Source organism: Podarcis bocagei (assembly GCF_964188305.1).
Source record: "Podarcis bocagei genome assembly, chromosome: 8".
In the NCBI taxonomy this organism is placed as follows: domain Eukaryota; kingdom Metazoa; phylum Chordata; class Lepidosauria; order Squamata; family Lacertidae; genus Podarcis; species Podarcis bocagei.
The window spans coordinates 68,563,666-68,576,568 of record NC_138133.1 but is presented as its reverse complement, the minus strand read 5'-3'; the positions used below and the strand labels follow the sequence as shown (position 1 = coordinate 68,576,568).

Here is a 12,903-nt window from a genome sequence, read left to right as displayed (position 1 = left end):
ACTGTACCTGTCTAATATATAGCAGGAGGGAATTCCAATGTGTAAAGTGTAGGGGTCTCCACACTCAATTCCCAATCTCTGTATCATCAGAATGGACCTCCTAATAAGGTGATATCTGCAAGAGGCCCTCACCCACAGAGTTACTGTGATTGACTGGGTATATAAGGGCTGAAACTTTCAAGTTCTCCTGAACATTTATTAAGAATAGATGTCGTTTTGCTTAACATCCAAGGCTGAAGTAAAGTTATGGAAAAGGTGAAACCTTGCTGTGACATTTTGGTTGGTCCTAATGAAAGTATTACCCTACTGTGGTTTATGAGTGAGCATTTTTAATAGCTCTAACAGCACAGTTATTCCTTCCTAGCTTTCAATCTAAAAGTAATATTAGCAGGACTAAGCCTTAGTTGGTCATGAATACTTATTGATTTCTCAGTAGAGGCTAAGTATGCCTTTTAATCTTAGTTTCCAGAGGGGCAGCCCCGTTAGGCTGCAATCCTAGCCTCACTTACGTGGGAGCAAGCCTCACTGAATTCAAAAGGACTTACTTCTGAGTAGATGGGATTAGGACTGCACCAGGGGTGTCAACTTGAATAATATACCGGTATTTTAGGATGAGGCAGGTAATCAATCACAAGATTCAGCACACAAACACCATTTGAATGGCAATGCCCATTAACTTTGGGGGGCCCAGGCCTCCTCAAATATTTTATGGGGGGGGCAAAGGGACCTTGGCCCCTAGGAGTTGGCTCCTGTAGACTGCACTGTTAGCTTGTTTCAGCAAAACCAACAGAATCTTGGGACACTAGTTTAAAGACTAGTAAATTTACCATGGCATAAGCTTTCATGGGCTAGAATCCACTTTATCATATGTTTCAGTCTTGTTTCTTCTGGATACAGGGATATATTTATAAATGCATAAACAGCAGAGTCTTTTGGCTCTTTAAAGAGCAACAAACGCATTACGGCATAAACTTTTGTGGAACAGATTTCATCAGATGCACAAGGCGTTATCCCGAGTAACACATGCTGGTGGTGGTGAGGATTATAATTTCCCCTCTGGTCTACCTGGCTCTTTCATTCAGTATGCAGAAGCAGGAAATGAAACCTCTCACAACAACCTGAACTGGCTTAACACTGAAATGTAAGAAAAACCCCATCCTTTTCATTCATTAAAATGCCATCCGCCTCACAGTGACAGAAACACCACATCTAGGAAGCGAATAGGGCTGATATGTATTGCTAACTCTTCTCCCCCCCCCCCAGTTAGATGTACAAGGACTTCTGAAGTGTAGATCAAAGCAGCTGCAAAAAAAAGAAAAAAAGAAAAAGTGATCTAGGAATGAACAAGCAGAAGAAAACATAAATCCAGTCAAAGTTTCATCTGCTCTGTTCTCAGTTGTTATCAGCAGTGTTTGAAAGTGAGGTTGTTTTGAAGTCAGCAGCAGGTTTTCTGCACGATCGGAGCTTTTAATGTGCCCCCAAATATCACAGAGGTTTCCGTTTCATATCAAAATAGCACATGTTTGTTGCCACTGCAATTATTAATTTTAACTCATCTCCTACTTTCCCTCTGGGCCCCTTCGTTACATCTGGTGTCTCAGTATGAGTGAACAAGATGACCAGGACTGATAGGAGCAGGGAGACTGCAGATCTTCATGTTATTTGTGGGAAAGCTAGCCAAGGCTATTGGCTGATTTATGCGGTGGCTACAATTTCACAGGGCAAGGTTCTCTAACACTATTTTTCTAATCCACATCACCTTCAACCTGGAGGGGGTCAAATTTCTACCTCTTATTGTTGCAGCTGCAGGTTTCTGACATTGAAGTCAAACCCCAGTTCTCAGATAAAGTAACCCCATCTCCTTAAAGGAGAAGAAGAAGTTTAAATATTTTGTATGAAAGGAGAGCGGACCAATCATTACAGCAGTGTCTTGATTTAAACTGAAAATAACTGTGGCTAGTTCTTTCAGACTGCTGGTATAAATAAATACAAAGAAGAATAAAACCAGAAGGAACACAGAACTGGGATGAAAGGAAGATGGACAATCAGCAACATATTGATCAGGAATTACATAAAGACATGTAACCAGCACCCCCACTTTCTGAATACATAGATTGCACACAAATATTATTTTTTTGGACACCATTTCCCACCTGCTTCTTCTTCCTGAATTCCTTGTATGGATGATCCACAGGCTTAAGAGTGTAAGGGGAGCCCTGCAACACCATCAGACCCAAGGTCTATCTAGTCCATCATCCTCTTTTCTGCAGTGACCAACCAAATAAGACAGTGCCTCTGAACAAGGAGGTGCTCTACAGCTATCATGACCAATAGTTACTGATGGCCTGATTCTCCATTAATTTGTCTACTCCCCTTTTAAGATGTAGTGATGTACATCTTGGATGTGACATCTTGTGGCATAGTATTCCATAAACGAGTTATGTGCCATGTCATGTAACACAGTCAGATAGTCAGATTAACTGGATGATCCAGTAATGGCATTTTGAGTTTACATAACCAGCAGACATAAACTTGCTACGAAATCCCTGCAGAAGGAACACACCGTACGCTACATACAATCACACTGGAACTCTGAGTTTGTTAAATAAGAAAGCAATGTTTATTACTGGAAATACAGTGGTACCTCAGGTTACATACGCTTCAGGTTACACACTCCACTAAGCCAGAAATATCACCTTGGGTTAAGAACTTTGCTTCAGGATGAGAACAGAAATCGTGCAGCGGCAGCGCAGCAGCAGCAGGAGGCCCCATTAGCTAAAGTGGTGCTTCAGGTTAAGAACAGTTTCAGGTTAAGAACAGACCTCCTGAACGAATTAAGTACTTAACCTGAGGTACCACTGTACATGGTTGATAGGAAAGTTATCCAGTTCTTGGAGATGCCTAAAGCCATGCTTGTTCTTGCGCATTAGGTTGGAGAGATTCAAGTATGTGTCCCCTCATGAGGAAGGCATGATGAAGAAGAAAGAGGAAGTGAAGAAGGGAGGTCAGATGGGGCTTGGCGTATATCTGGCCTTGGAAGGGGCCAAAAGCCAGTCGAGTCAACTGACTCTGACAGAGAGGAATGAGTTGTGGGAAGCTCGGATTGCTGTCATGGAAGAGGTCAATGGTCTACTCTACGTGAAAACTGCAACCCTCATAGAGCAAGATGGGGCATGTTTAGCCAAAGACCCCCAAATATGCATTGTTCTAGGGCCAAGTGCCTCCAACTTATTTTTGGAAGCTGAATGGTCTTGCTACACAGCTCTGTTCAAGGATAGAAGCGTAGTTGCCTATTGCCTGCAGGGTGAAATATTTAATGCCCCTAAAATTTGGACATAAATCATGCTGACAAATTAATCTGTGCCCTTTTGCCAAGAAGACCATTTGATTCAATGAGCAGACAACAAAATTAATCCCTTTTCATGGCACGCTGCATAAATGTGCTAGATAGGTTTACTGTGGCGCTAATGGGCAAATTGCGTCTCTCATTACAGGAAATGATGGCTTTTGGCACCAGGGTTTCAAATGATGATTCCATTTGTTTCTGAGCTAGCAAATTGATTCCGATAAACATTGTGGAGCAGTGTAAGGAACAGCTATGAGCAAGGAGCCAAGCAGCAACATCTGAAACATAAAATGAGAGCAGAATAAACAGTTATTCAACACATGTGGTACTTCAATTATTAAGAAATAAAAGCTTTAAAAAAAGAAAAGAAGGGAGGTCAGAATAGCAACCCTAAGAGTGTCAGTTTAACACTGAAGGAAGATCAAGAGGTCAGCATGGGAAGGACAGTCTAAGAAGCGAGAAGGTTTCTCTCTTCTGCCCTCCCCAAGCAGGTCTATCACCCAACAGTGCAAGCAGAGTTGCACACCTGACACTCCCAACACCCAGGTTCTATTATAATGAGAAGGTCTGAAAGACCTCTTTCTTTCTCCACTTTCACTATGCATAAATTTATAATGTCTCTACTTTGTTGCATTTTCTTAAATAGAGTAAAAAGCCTCCCATGATTTAGCTTTTCCTCTTGTGGAAGATGCTCTGGTCCCTGATAACATTGGCTGACTTTTTATGCACTTTTCCTAGCTCTACAATAACCTTTTTGAGAAGAGGCATCTAACTGGACATAGTATTTGTTAAGTGTGGCCACACCACAGATTTGTATGAAAACATTATATCAGCAGTTACATATTTGTTTCCTTTCCTAAAGACTCCTAGGATGGAATTAATCTTTTCCACATGTATTGCACTCTGGACAGCATTTTAGCTGAGCTTTCCACCATAGCTCTTAATTTATTTCAAACATTTTAACTCTGGTCTTTAGCCAAGCAAGGCTGCCAGAGCACCTTACGAATGTCAGTGGTGAGACAATCCCTTCTCATAGGCTTACAATATAAAAGACACAACTCAGAAGGAAAGGGAATTGTGAGGGAGAAGGAGTAAAACAGCAAGCTCAGACACTAGCTCTTAGTTACAGAGTTCTTATAACAACAAGTTGGAATAGAATGGCTAGTCATAGTTCAGAATGTCTTCTCTTCTCTGCTCTCAGCTAACTGGGGTTAGGTCTGCATTCTAAATTAGGATTCCCTCTCCTCCAAATTTTACACTTACCTTAAGAGTCCAACCACCATTAATGTGTGATAATTAAGAACAAAAATCTGCACAACATATCCATGATGGGACTAAAAAAAGGGTATAATTTTAAAAATATTTTAAAAGAAAACTTGTTTCTCCCCATGGATTGCAGACTGCTTGTACATTGCAAATCAGTGTGCGTTATGGGCAGCCTGTGGCTGTTATTGCTTTAGAGCTGGATTAATCCTGAATCAGCAGCCATTCTATCAGTCATAATGGCCAATGTGAAAGTAAGGGACAGCCAAGTACAAATGATATGGATCAGTTTCAATATAATCCTAAGGTTCTTCAACAGTTTGTTTCAATCAAACCTAAATTTTGTGTGAAAGATTGAAGGGCAATCTCTTCCCTGAAGAGCCTTCAGATTCTGATTGCAACAGTATTATTTATAACCAGGGTTAAGGATGTACATGCTAAGATAAGCATGCAAGGTTATTTTGTGTTTGACAGGATGGTTGGAATTTACCCCCTCTGAGGAGAAATACAAAAGAGAGGAAGAAATATGATTCTCTTATCTCCAAGATAAAACCTTGAATAAAATGCCAACAGCTTATCTTCAGCTCTACTATTTGGAAATACAAGAACCTGAAATATTAACTTGACATCAAACCATGTATCATTCACAATCTATATACATTAAATATAATTTAAAGGCAGTTAAGAACATAAGAAGAGTCTGATGAATCAGGCAGGTAGCCCGTCTATTCCACCATCATGTTCTCACTGGGGCCAACCATATGCCTATGGGAACAGCGTAAGCAAGACCTGGGTGCAATATTACTCTTCCCTCCTGTGGTTACCTATCTCATATTACAACTGCTAATTTTCTTATTGGCAGTATTTCTTGTAGGGGTGGAGTAACCTTTTCAAATCAAGGGCTGCATGTTGGAGGAACTGAACATGGAGGAAGGGGTTAATTTTCTTAATGAGCATAAATCACCCCATGGTCTGAGGTAAGTCAACAGGTGCAAGATCACCCTAGTCAGTTGCTATATAGTGGTACCTTGAGTTACAAACGCTTCAGGTTACAAACCCTGCTAACCTGGAAGAATTACCTCGAGTTGAGAACTTTGCCCCAGGATGAGAACGGAAATTGTTTGCCGGGGGCACAGTGGCAGCAAGAGGCCCCATTAGCGAAAGCACGCCTCTAGTTAAGAACAGTTTCAGGTTAAGAATGGACCTGCAGAACGAATTGAGATCGTAACTAGAGGTACCACTGTAGTAACAACCTAGTGTTGTCTATATAAGTGATTAAGGTGTGTCATTTCACTAGCGTCTGTGGTCTTGCGATGTGTGTTGGGGTCAGTCAGTGAGCCCCCTCCCCCTGGGAGTCTGTGAGTCAGAGTCTGTGTTACGTCTTGAAGCTGGAGCAACAGAAATACTTTCTGCTTGCATCTGCCAAAGTCAAAAGTCTACAAGCTCTCTCTCTCTGTGTCTGGAACTGTATCTTCTATAGCAGTAAACTATTTTGGACCTTAAGCTGCCTTTGTGTAGTGATTGGAACTTGGGGCAACTTTTGCTACATGGGTATCTCACCTCAGATTCCCAACACTGCATTCCCTTCTGAGGGCTTTGTGTCAGTAGCACATGACGCCAGAGGCAAAAGTGGGCAAAGCAATGAATGTAAAATTTATCCTTCAGGCTCAGTAGGCTAGTTTTGACAATCCTCTCTAGCCCATCCATTCATGTCAAGTGTCCAGGATCACAGCTTTTCCAGTGGTGTAGCGTGGGGGGTGCAGGGGGGGCTGGCCGCACCGGGCACAACATCTGGGGGTGGGGCGCTCGCACTCGCAGCTTTCTGCCCCCTGCTAAAATCCACGGGTTAGGGGCGCAAATTACTTGCCTTGCCCCGGGTGCTGACAACCCACGCTACGCCACTGAGCTTTTCACATGATATTTAAAATTGACGTCAGCACTTGTATTTTCTCAAAGTTTTGCATCGGAGTATTTCAGATTACTCCTGTAACAGAGGTTTCCATACACACTCCAATCCCCTGGAGAGATTAACCCCCCCAACTAATTAAGTTTTCCAGTGTGATACTTGGAGTCACTGCAATATCTGTGAAGATAGGAAGAATGCTTTTGTCAAAGAGCCCTGCAACCCTGCAAGAGGATGTGGCAGTAACTGCTTGACCAGTTTTCTTTGCTCATCCTCCCATCTCATCTCCTGAAAATCAAGCTGAATATAATTTTGCTATACAGGTGCAGTGGGGTGAGGAATGAGGTGGGGAGGAAGCCACTCTTGCTCCCATTATTCCTCTTGGAAAAGCAAGGTTTTCCAGGTTGCTTCCATGGAGCTCTAAAACAGGATGAAATTGGCACAGGCATTGAAAAATGAAGAAACGGTAAGAACTGATCATATGTGAAAGAGAGTCTTTCTAGCACTATCCTAAGTCTTATTTACTTGCAGAAGGGCAACTACACTGAATGAAGCTTAACTTTCCAGCAAGTGTCCAGTGGCAGCCATAACTAAAGATTAACCCACCAATATATCACCATAAGATCATGGCCACTGGTCCCATCACCTCCTGGCAAATAGAAGGAGAAGAAATGGAGGCAGTGAGAGATTTTACTTTCTTGGGCTCCATGATCACTGCAGATGGTGACAGCAGTCATGTAATTAAAAGACGCCTGCTTCTTGGGAGCAAAGTGATGACAAACCTAGACAGCTTCTTAAAAAGCAGAGACATCACTGTGCCAACAAAGGTCTGTATAGTTAAAGCTATGGTTTTCCCAGTAGTGATGTATGGAAGAGAGAGCTGGACCATAAAGAAGGCTGATCGCCGAAGAATTGATGCTTTTGAATTATGGTGTTGGAGGAGACTCTTGAGAGTCCCATGGACTGCAAGAAGATCAAACCTCTCCATTCTTAAGGAAATCACCTTTGAGTGCTCACTGGAAGGACAGATCCTGAAGCTGAGGCTCCAATACTTTGGCCACCTCATGAGAAGAGAAGACTCCCTGGAAAAGACCCCGATGTTGGGAAAGATGGAGGGCACAAGGAGAAGGGGACGACAGAGGATGAGATGGTTGGATAGTGTTCTCGAAGCTACCAGCATGAGTTTGACCAAACTGCGGGAGGCAGTGGAACACATGTGGCCCAGAATACTACATAACCCAAGATGCACCGGTTCACGTTGGGACCCCAGCTACGCAAAGGGGACCTTCCCCTCTTGCGTGCCTCCGTCATGACGCACTCTGCTCGCCACCCCCCCTCCCTTGCGTGCCACTATAGCAAACGCTCCCGCTTCGCTTCCAGCCGACGTAAAGTGTAACTTTCTCTTCCGTCTTCTGGGTTTTCCGATTGATTTTCGGAGAGGCCAATGGCCGCTTCGCATCTCCTTATGCCTCAACCAATAGAGGCTGGGTGGGCGGCGCGTTCCGTCCCAAGCAGCAAAGGCGCCGTCCTGTGCGTAGCGCTGAAGTCAGGCAGCGGACGCGGCGCGAGGGGAGGGTCGCTTTTAAAGGGCCAGCTGCGGAAGGAAAGTTGTGCGGAGAGTTTCTGTTAGGTCCTGTCAGAGGGGTAGATAAACGGCGCCTCGCCTTTGGTGGGCTGTGGGGAAGGGGGGCGGGAATAATCCCAGGAGCCGCCGGCCGCAGCCATGGAGCAGGCAGCGCCCAAAAGGTAACGGCCGAGGGCCTCCCCGGTTCCCGAGAGGCCGCGGGAGCGGGCGGGGGCGAGGTTTATTTTGGGCGCAAGGGAGGAGGAGGAGGAGGCCAGGCTAGGCCGCACCGCGCAGCTCCCGGGCGCCTCCCTTGACGCTCCGGCTCCTGGTTCCCGGGGAGGCTTCCCGGTGGATTCGTCCCCTCTGGCCACCATTTCCTCCCCGCATCCCCCTGCTGCCAGGCCTCCCTCTGAGGAGGGATCCTGAGTGTGTGTGTTTCAAATGTACACTTCGCCCTCCCACCTCTTAAAGACATCTGTTCTAGTGTTAGCTAAGCGTCGACGGACGCCCCATCATTGCCACAGTTTTGCTGTGTGAATGCGTGTGAATACACGTGTACATTTCCCCCTCCCCCAAGCCGACGCCCCATGTGGGAAAGCAGTGAATGCCCAATCATGTCTGTTAAACACACACACACACACTAAGAGGCATGATGGCCTGGATCATGCCTTCCCCAGATCTCTGTGCCTCAGAGTGGCACAGGTTTGGGCTAATGTTTCCAGGTAGGCACTAGTAACGTGGGATGTGTACTGCTTGCCTTCATAGCAGGAATTGTGGCATCTCCCCCCCTTTGCCATTCTTTTACTATGCTGCTTGTGGGTTTGACAGTTTGGTTAGAGGACATTAAGACATGACTGGTTTGCATTGGGTCAGTCTGATGACATTCCCCCACGGTGTACATAGTCTTCATAGTCCCAACAGAGGGATAAAGACCCCACACATGGTCCCATCTGTAGTTCGTGTAGGAGTGGGGCAGAAATTAATTTCTCTCTCATACTTGCATGTACGCCACCCACTTTAGACCTCCCTGCCGGTTCTTCCCATGGGGCAGAGAGAATGTTGCATTTTCCTGAATGTCCTTCTTTTGGTCCCCTTGGAAGAGACCTGCTGAAACATCTGACCTGTATCTTAGTGAAGGGGTGTGGGAATAGAAGTTTGGGGAATTACGGCCTGTCTGCATTATTACAAATCTTTCTGGAAGTGTATGTATGAAACAGACAATGACAGTAGGTTCTGGCTCAATGTCAAGAACATGCTTCAGTTTAGGCTATTGGATTTCGTTTACTCAAGTTATGGATTTAGGAGAGAGTGCTAAATTGTGAGAAATGAAATCCCTGAAGGGACAGCATCTATTAAAAAAAAAAACGGTTTTGGGAATCTTGAAATACACACAACTTATTTTATATTTGGAAGATTATAGGAGGTAAAAACATACATACCCTAAAAACTATGTTTATTGGTATATTACTGTATATATTACCTCATTGTATCTGTGCTAATCTGTTGGGTTGGGTAGATAATGATCTCAAGCTTCCCTTTCCAACATCTACATAGGAAGCAGACTGTAGGTGTTCTGAATTGCCCTGTTATGTGCACTTTCTGAGGATATATTGAATCTTCAAGTTGACCAGGACTAAAAACACATTATATATTTTTTCCTGTAATTGATAGATAATAAACGTCTGTCATATTTTTGGGTTGGGGAGATGCTGATTTTAAACTGTATTCAGACAATTTCCTAGCTGTTTTTTTAGTCCAATATTGGCTACTCGGATGGCTGGTTGCTGTCCACAGATAGTATTTCCCATCACCTGCTTCCTGATCTCTTTAATGCTAGGGATTGGCGCTAGAACCTTCTGCATGCAAAGTATGTGCTCTACTACTGAGCTAAGTTCTTTCCCCAACATTATAGTAACAGCTGCAAGCTTAAAGTAACTTGCAGCGGAAAGAGGTTCAGTGATGGCTGGTGCTGTGATCCACACATGGCTAGCAAACCCACTTTGCAATCATAGTAAGGTATGTTAGGGCTGCCAGCATTGATGCTGTTATTGTGAGAAGGCAGCCTTTATTTAGCAACAACTTGCTTGGTAGCCATTGGTGACTAGAAGTTTTATGCAGGCGAGGAGCAGACTGACAGAGGAGAGATGGAACACTTTGTTTCCCCTTCCCTTTTCATACAGTGGTACCTTGGGTTACAGATGCTTCAGGTTACAGACTCCGCTAACCCAGAAATAGTACCTCAGGTTAAGAACTTTGCTTCAGGATGAGAACAGACATCACGCGGCAGCGGCGTGGCGTGGCTGCAGTGGGAGGCCCCATCAGCTAAAGTGGTACCTCAGGTTAAGAACAATTTCAGGTTAAGAACGGACCTCTGGAACGAATTACCTGAGGTACCACTGTACTTGGTTTCTGTGCTAGCCATGGAAGAAGAAAAGCCCTTTCCTGGAATATTATTAGCCTCTTGGCAGTTAAGCTTGCTATGGTTTAAAAGTAAATGAACAGCATGCTGGTGCATGGGGAGAAATCACAGCTGCTTCTCTTCCACTCCTGTGCTAAGCCATGGGTAGCCTTAGCTTTATGTCTGAACCTGGGCTTGTGGTTTGTCTCTCTGTAAAGAAACCATGCACCAAGATTTGTTACTGGCTTACATAGGAATGGTAGATGTGGTTAGAATTATATGCAGTATAAAGTATTTTCATTTTTTGGGGGGGTAGAATTTGAGCATTTCTAACAATGGCAAAACATATTATGCTTTTTTGAGAGTGCACCTCTTTAAATTGTCTTTACTTTTCAATGTGTTGTGTTATTTTACAATTGCAATGCTTAAATTATTAATCATCAAGAGGTTTTTTTTGTAGTTCATGCCTTTTTTCACCCCTTAAGCTTATATAAACTTCGATTCAAGTTTTTTTTTTTTTTACATTTAGGAAGAAAATATTCATTCCTTGCTTTTGTAAACATGAGAACTGCCTATGATTTCCATATATATTCTCTTCTCTTCCTATGTTTTTAAATTAAGGAAGCTGTTTGTTTTTACATGTGGTTATAAATATTCAAGTATTCATAAGCAATTTGTTCTGCTGTAGACTAGTTTTCTTAACTCCATTTCTTGGGTCAGATGCCACTTCTAATTTAAAATGAACATGGGCCAACAAATGTCTGCAACAGATCCTTGTAGTGAGCATAGAGACAGCACAGCAATTAATGGAAATTCCCCAGCTTCATTTAGAAACTAAATACAGTTTATTTTAGACTAACTTTGGCTTGTAGGCTATGTTAAAAACTTCTCCCGGTTTGCATACTTTCGTGTGCTGTATAAAACACAGTTTGGCCAAAGCAGATTCAAAGGATCAAATATACAAAATGATTCCCCCAAGCAAGTAAGAAGAATGAAGTTGGGTTGTAAGAAGAGGTCTAGAATGATTCCTTGGGCACTAGTCATCTGGCAAGTCATTCCGTAAGCCTGACAGAAAAATGGGGAAAGCAATGCTACATTGGACCCAGTTCTGTATGAACTGCATCAAATATATTGCAACTTCATAGAATAGACACGGGTGGTGCTGTGGTCTAAACCACTGAGCCTAGGACTTGCCGATTGGAAGGTCGACGGTTCGAATCCCCACAACGGGGTGAGCTCCCGTTGCTCGGTCCCTGCTCCTGCCAACCTAGCAGTTTGAAAGCACGTCAAAGTGCAAGTAGATAAATAGGTACTGCTCCAGCGAGAAGGTAAACGGCATTTCCGTGTGCTGCTCTGATTTGCCAGAAGTGGCTTAGTCATGCTGGCCACATGACCCGGAAAAACTGTCTGTGGACAAACGTCGGCTCCCTTGGCCAGTAAAGCCAGAGTTGTTTGCGACTGGACTTAACTGTCAAGGGTCCTTTACCTTTACCTTTTTACCTTGGTTCTCGAACTCAATTTGTTCTGGAAGTACGTTTGACTTCCAAAACATTAAAAAACCAAGGCACAGCTTCTCATTGGCTGATTGGCCCCGGAAACAATGCTAACAGCCAAAACGGATGTTCGGCTTCTGAAAAACCTTCGTAAACTGGAACACTTACTTCTGGGTTTGCCGATTTGGGAGCCGATTTGTTCATCAACTAAGCCATTTTGGAACCAAGGTACCACTGTAACTCAGCTGGAATTTTTTTTGTGTGAATTTGAATCTGCTGCTTCCCAAGAGGTGCAAGGTTTCAGAACCACCACTTCTACTGGTAAAATAATGTAGATTGTTAAAATAGGTACAGTGCCGTATAGTCTCTATGTGTGGTGCTTTTGTAGTAAGAGATAAGTATATTTTCTTCTTTTTGAAGAGATGAGGTATTGAATCTGTGACAAAGGAATTTCTTCAAATCAATATAGTGAGTGTTAGGTTGATTTTCCAGACCTGTATATAATTTTATATATTAAAAGTCCCAAAGCTATTTACGATATATATAATACAACAAAACACAATAAAATTTATTAAAGAATGCAGAAATTCACTTCAGTAACAATTATAAAAGCACCCAGATGTGGGATTTGGGCCCTGATCATGTTACTTTTTCACGTGTAAAATCCTCTACATATGCTTATAGAATATTAATATGTGAATATAGCAAATATTTGTTTGTGAAATGTGTTATATGCATACTGATTAAAGAGCTGTGATTGGTTTTTGCAGCCCCCAAAAAGTATAAAACTGAGGACAACCATGGTTTTTAGGAAGCTGCCTTATATGAGGTCCAGTTTATTTGTCCACATAGCCCTTGTACTATGCATGGTAGTGACTCTTCCATCACCACCTGGAAATGGCAGGGATTGACTTGATGCATGCAAAGCATGTG

At 43.2% G+C, this 12,903-nt stretch overlaps 1 protein-coding gene and 1 long non-coding RNA gene across 4 annotated transcripts in view; one reads left to right on the top strand and one right to left on the bottom strand.

Moving 5' to 3' along the window:
• Positions 1-548: 548 nt before the first annotated feature.
• LOC308593198 lies at positions 549-2,438 on the bottom strand. Its single transcript, XR_014010839.1, has 3 exons — positions 2,154-2,438; positions 1,789-1,861; positions 549-1,302 (listed from the first exon to the last, which is right to left on the bottom strand). It is a non-coding gene; the product is annotated as an uncharacterized lncRNA (long non-coding RNA).
• Positions 2,439-8,018: 5,580 nt separating this feature from the next.
• Positions 8,019-12,903, top strand: part of STK3 (serine/threonine kinase 3) — a 110,064-nt gene continuing 105,179 nt past the window's right edge. For 2 of the 3 annotated variants that reach the window (XM_081204812.1, XM_081204813.1), the window contains exon 1: positions 8,019-8,258. In XM_081204812.1, the coding sequence (XP_081060938.1) occupies positions 8,236-8,258 (23 nt within the window). In that variant the 5' untranslated portion in view covers positions 8,019-8,235. The remainder of the gene's footprint in view (positions 8,259-12,903) is intronic. The other variant, XM_081204811.1, reaches the window with a different exon arrangement.